General features: G+C 30.2%; 1 protein-coding gene across 1 annotated transcript; it reads left to right on the top strand.

The window, feature by feature from the left end:
• The first annotated feature begins 2,917 nt into the window (after positions 1 to 2,917).
• LOC134833113 (membrane-bound alkaline phosphatase-like) lies at positions 2,918 to 5,266 on the top strand. The gene is made up of 2 exons (XM_063847318.1): positions 2,918 to 3,499; positions 4,087 to 5,266. Exons 1-2 carry the CDS (start codon positions 2,918 to 2,920, stop codon positions 5,071 to 5,073), a joined length of 1,569 nt encoding a protein of 522 aa, XP_063703388.1. The 3' UTR covers positions 5,074 to 5,266.
• The last annotated feature ends 880 nt before the right edge of the window (positions 5,267 to 6,146 follow it).

Here is a 6,146-nt window from a genome sequence, read left to right as displayed (position 1 = left end):
TTGAATAAAAGGCGATTTTCAAAGGAAAAGTAAGGACTTTTGAAGCAATCTCACTTAACCCTAGATAAAAAGAGATACACGCTATTGATCGTCGTTGATGGCTGTTCGAGTCAATATACTTCTTTATAGTACCGGGTACGACTTCAAGCCATAAATAATAAATGAATCTTTTCTTTCTTCGCTGGAACATGAATTAAACTTTTCAGAAAAGTTTTTTGTCTTCGAGAAGTTTTTATCGGCCTTGTTGTTGCTTTTTTTTGCGTCATTTTCATTATAATTACATCCTTTGATCCGCCAAATCTGATTGGATTAAATTAAAAACCCTCACGAAGTTGACAAAAAAAAGTTTGAAAGACATAAAAAAAATCTGCCCGAAATTAACTCGGACAAGTAAAAGTTAAAGGATAAAAAGTAATAAAAAAACAGAGACTGACAACCCATATTTCTCACCTTTCTTATCGTTGTGAGTAGCGGCGTGTCATAAGCTAAACACACACACACAACACATAAACGTAATAATAATAAAGCCAGAGAAATTTTCCATTTCCAAAATATAATTTCATGCCCGAAAACTGAAAAGTTTATTATCATGCGATTCCTAAGAATAATTACAAAATGCATTATTTAAGAGCTATCAAAAAGTAGGATGGTACCTTAAAACGCCATGCCACGTAGTTGCCTACTGTTTGCTATCCGTACATTTGGAAAGCAATTCAAAATGCCATATTGTCAGTATTAATAACATAGTATTCGAAGTATATTTGTTGTAATAATTACAATGCTCTCCATGGAATTAAAGAGTTATTATAATCCTTGATTTGATATGAATTGTTGTTTTTATTAACGGTAGTTGTTGTTGTTTTGTATTTCCCCATACGGGTAGGTATGACGGGTTGATTTTTCGGCTCGAATATGAATATTGCTACTGTTATTATTATTATTCTACTAAAAAGTTTAAATTGAACATCATTTTCATTTGAGTAATGTCAGAACGCGGCATGGGGAATGTAATCGTTGAAAGGAATAATGGTAAGTTTTTGAAACTTATTTAAACTGAAGGTAAGTTCTAACTCATGAAAAATATCATGATAAAATTTTGTTGAAAAAGAATAAAAAGTTTTTTTTTATTAATTTCAACTTCAAATTTCTGATTAATTTCAAAGCTCAAATTAAAAAAAAATAAAAGCAGGTTGTAAGTTTAAAAAGTTATGACGAAACATCTCTTATATTTTTTCTAATTTGAGGTCTTCTTGTGGATAACTAAACTCGTTCTTCCCTGTTATAGAAGTGAAACACTTTAATTTGATCAAACAGAAGAAAATATGCTATTCAAAGACCTATCATTCAAGTAATTGTACGAAATTTGGTATAACGAGACAGAGCTCAATAATAAGAATGTGGAATTTATTTAATTTTAACGTCCCGCGATCAAACAATAAAGTCCTAGACCGCAGGAGAAAAAAGTAACATTGATATTTGGAGAAGAAGGAGCTTCTGAGGATTTAGTTATTTTGACATGATATACCAATGGATTGTATGCATACTCTATACTTGAACAATATTCAAAAACAGACTAATGATTTCTAAAATATTTTTTCCAAGCCATCAGATCGCTTCAAAGTAAGAAAAAATTAAACTTTTTGAATTATGAAGTAAATTCAAATTAATGAATAAGTTATTTTTAAAACTTCGTTCGAAGAAAAAAAAGCATGTGAAGACTTTCAATACAATTAGTTCAAGAACAACAAATGAAGGAAGCCCTTCTACAAAAAATTCTTTGAAGATTATTTTTTAACAAAATCAATCAAACCAAATTTTTTTTCTAAATATCTTTGAACAAAGTTTTTCCTAAATATTAAATTTTTTCTTCAAAGTCGATAAAAATTAAAGTTCAATAAATTAGTAGAAAATTTGTCATGCTAATTCATGTCTTAAATCCTCTCAACGTTTCAGTTCCCCATGTAACTCAAAACACGATATCATGATGTTCACGTCATTAAAAAGTTGAAAATTTAGAAAAGGGTCACAACAAAGATCTAAATATTAAACAAATACGCGCACCACACAAACACACACACAGACACCATTCACCTAAACATAACCCGTTGATATTTTTGATATACTGACAAAATCCTAAAACTCGGCATATTGTTGATGAACCAACCAAAAATTTTCTACACAACAAACATTAATAATTCAAATTGTAATTATATTTTACTTTCATAATTACATGATTTAAAATTTTGTTTTTGTATCTATTTCACGTGTACATCCGCAAGCTGTATGGAGGTAATTCTGTTTGTTTAGATTTAGAAAATATAACAATACAAATTAGCTGGGTGTTGTTCGACATTCTGCCTTCGTGATAATAATTGGAAAATTTTTCCGAGCGTTGCTGGATTTTTTTTTAAAGCTGAAAACATTTTAAAGCTCTTTTTTGATTGATGTAGAGAGAAAAAAAATTCTCTTTTTTTTTCATGCTATAGTTGAAAAATGTATCCTGTCTGTCCATCTACCTTCACTAACTTTTGAATTTCCGGTCGTGTGAAAATAAAATACATTTTGCAATATTGTCCGTTTTTTTCGACATCATATTTAGTACTTTATGTGCGGAAAAAAGACGGAAACTTTTTATTTGTGTGTATATTTTTTATTTTAGCAACAAAATGACAGGATGGCATATAGAAATTAATATCAAATATTTTTTTTTACTTTTTTTAAAATGAAAAATTTTTCACATGTTTCAAAGTTTGTCACTTTTTTATATGGAAAAAAAGAGCTCAACAAAAAAAAATACTAAACAAGAGAATCCACTTCAACTTTAAACTTATCAAAGCCGATAACGAAAATTGATTAGAATTGCTTTACAATTTATAATCTTTTTTTTACAATCGTCAGTTCAATTTAGCTACTCGAAATGTTTGGAACAAATCTTTTTTCACTTAAACTCCTGATCTTATCAGCGTGTTTCTTGACCTTCGTGTCTTCGCGAGCACCTGATTTCCATTCGCATCCCGAATTTCGTGATTCAGAGCCTTTGAAAAAAAATCACGAAGCTGAGTTCAACACGGATTATTGGAAAACTGTCGGTTCAAAGGTTCTCGAGGAAAATCTCAAAAAGCAAAAGACCCAAAAAATTGCAAAAAATATCATTTTATTCCTCGGCGATGGTTTGGGAGTTCAAACAACTTCCGCAACTCGTTCATATGTCGGAGATCCAAGCATCAGCTTGGCTTATGAAGACTTCCCTTATGTTGGCATGTCGAAAACTTATTGCGTTGATAGACAAACTGCTGATTCCGCATGTTCAGCGACAGCTTATTTGTGCGGCGTAAAAGCCAATTACGAAACAATCGGGTTAAATGCAAAAGTTCAGAACAAAGATTGCAAAGCTGGGCAATTGGAGGAAAATAGAACGCCATCTATTGCGAAATGGGCAATGGATGCAGGTAAAGCAGCGGGATTGGTGACAACGACGAGAGTAACTCACGCGTCGCCGGTAAGTTTTTTTTACGGACAAACGTGTGACTTAAGAATTTATGAACGTAAGATCTTAAGTTAAATAATTTTCATGAATTATCAGTGAAAATTTTGATGATTCTTGAAAATTACGACTTAATGAATGACTTAAGATCCTTACGTTCATAAAAAAAATACACGTTTGTTCTTTTTAGAAAACAAACGTGTAACTTAAGACTTTTCTTATGAACGTAAGATTTTAAGTCAGAAATTCTCACTGATAATTCATGAAAATTACGACTTAATGAAATGACTTAAGATCCTTACGTTCATAAAAAGTTACACGTTTGTTTTTTGTACAAGACAAACGTGTAACTTAAGTCTTTTCTTATGAACGTAAGATCTTAAGTCATCCATTAAGTTGTAATTTTCATGAATTTTTAGATATTTTTACTGAAATTCGTACAGTAGTGAACAAAATTTCGAGCTCCTTGAGCTCTTTTACATTTTTTGTACGAATTTCAGTAAAAATATCTCAAAATTCATGAAAATACGACTTAACGGGATGACTTAAGACCCTCACGTTCATAAAAAGTTACACGTTTAGTAAAAAAAATATTTTAATAGACGGGCGTTTATGGTCATATCGCATTCCGTGATTGGGAAAACGACGAAGAAGTAAAAAAATCTGGATGTGATCCAAAAACCACAGACGATATCGCTGAACAGCTCATTCGAGACGAGGTTGGATCAAAACTTCGTGTCATTATGGGCGGCGGAAGGTACAATTTCCGCCCAGTAGAGTCTATGGACGAAGAAGGAAAGCCAGGTAAACGTCTCGATGGCGTCGATTTGATCGAAGAATGGAAAAAATCCAAAAACGGTAAAGGAAATTACGTTTGGAATCGTCAAGATCTCTTAAAAATCAATGCCACAAACACTACTACCGTTCTTGGGCTCTTCGAGGATGGGCATACTTTGTACAATTTAGAAACTATTCAATTAGGGCGTCAAGATTTCGAACCAACTTTAACTGAAATGGTCGACAAAGCCATCGACGTTTTAAGTACCGAGGAAAAAGGTTACTTTTTGTTCGTCGAAGGCGGGCGAATCGATCATGCTCATCACGAAAATCAAGCGAAACTGTCTTTGGATGAAACGAAGGAGTTTGCCAAAGCGATTCAAATGACAAAAGAAAAAGTTGACTTGGAAGAAACTTTGATCGTAGTTACTGCCGATCACTCTCATGCCTTTAGTTACGGCGGATATCCCGGAAGAGACGTCGATATTTTAGGCACAAATGGACAAACCGCAAATGATGGCATGGAATCTTTTATCTTGAGTTATGCCAATGGAATGGGATCTTATGAGCACGTGAAGAAGGAAGGAGGGCGCGTTGATCCAAAATCTTTCGCGAAACCAATTTTCTTCCAATATCCGGGAATGATTCCAAATGAGCTCGAAACGCATGGCGGCGAAGATGTTGGCGTTTATGCGATTGGGCCATGGTCTCATTTGTTCACGGGCAATTTCCAACAATTCACGATTCCGCATATGATGGCGTATGCAGCTTGTATTGGGAACGGATTAAAAGCTTGTGATGACGATAAATAATCTTATCTCTGTTATTTGATTTTTTTTATTGCTTAATAAAATTTTTTTGTGTGGATTATCAAATTCAATATCAAATTGATCATTCGATTCGAGTAAGTATTTTATTACTCAATTTATCGAAATTTAATCTCAAGGCATTCCCAAAACTCGAGTTCAGAGGCTAAAACTTAAACCCCAATTTTTTTTTAATTTTTTTGAAATTTTATTAAAATTTTTATATTATTGAATAATTTTAATTTTGTAATTTTTTTAGAAGAACCTCAGAAATATTTATTATTTTTTTTTAATTAATTTTTAAATATTTTTTGAGATTTATATTTTAAAATTGAAAAATTTAAATTAATTTTTTAAAAACCAATTTTTGATCAAAAAAAAAAAATAAAAATAAAAAAATAAAATAAATTTGCCATTTTTAATTTAATTTTCTTAAAATTTCAATTTTTTTAATTTATTTTAAATTCTTATATAATTTATTTTTTTTTAATTTTTTGAAAGTATTAAATATTTTGGATAAAAATATTTTTCAAAATTAATTTTAATTAAAATAAAAAATTTATTTTATTTATTTAAATTAGTAAATTTTTTAAAATTATTTCAAAAAATTGTAATACAATTTTAATAATTTATTTTATAAAAGTCACTTTAAAAAAATTTTCAAAAAAAAAAAAAAATAATAAAAAATAAAAATAAATAAATTTTTAGATAAAAAAAATATTAAAATATCAAAATTTAAATATTTTTTTTTAATATATTTTCGAGCTCTAAATTTAATTTTATATTCGAGCTTCAATAAATCGACCTCAAAAACTTACAATCCTCACTTATCTCTTAAATTATCTGATAAAAAATTATTAATTTTTTGTTTATTATTTTATTGTTGATATTCTCACCTTTTAGTTAATTTTTTTATTTCGCAATGTTCAGACCAAAATTTTTCCTCGCATTCATTTTCATTTCTCTCACGGCTTTTGTTTCATCCCGATCCCCAAATTATGAGAAATTTCACGAAAAATACACAAAAGAAGCCAATATTTTCTTATCTGGCGAACGTCGATTACATCCAGAGTTCCTAA

This window comes from Culicoides brevitarsis, chromosome 3 (assembly GCF_036172545.1).
Source record: "Culicoides brevitarsis isolate CSIRO-B50_1 chromosome 3, AGI_CSIRO_Cbre_v1, whole genome shotgun sequence".
Lineage (NCBI taxonomy): Eukaryota > Metazoa > Arthropoda > Insecta > Diptera > Ceratopogonidae > Culicoides > Culicoides brevitarsis.
The sequence above is the reverse complement of the archived record's forward strand: the minus strand, read 5'-3'. Positions and strand labels throughout refer to the sequence as shown.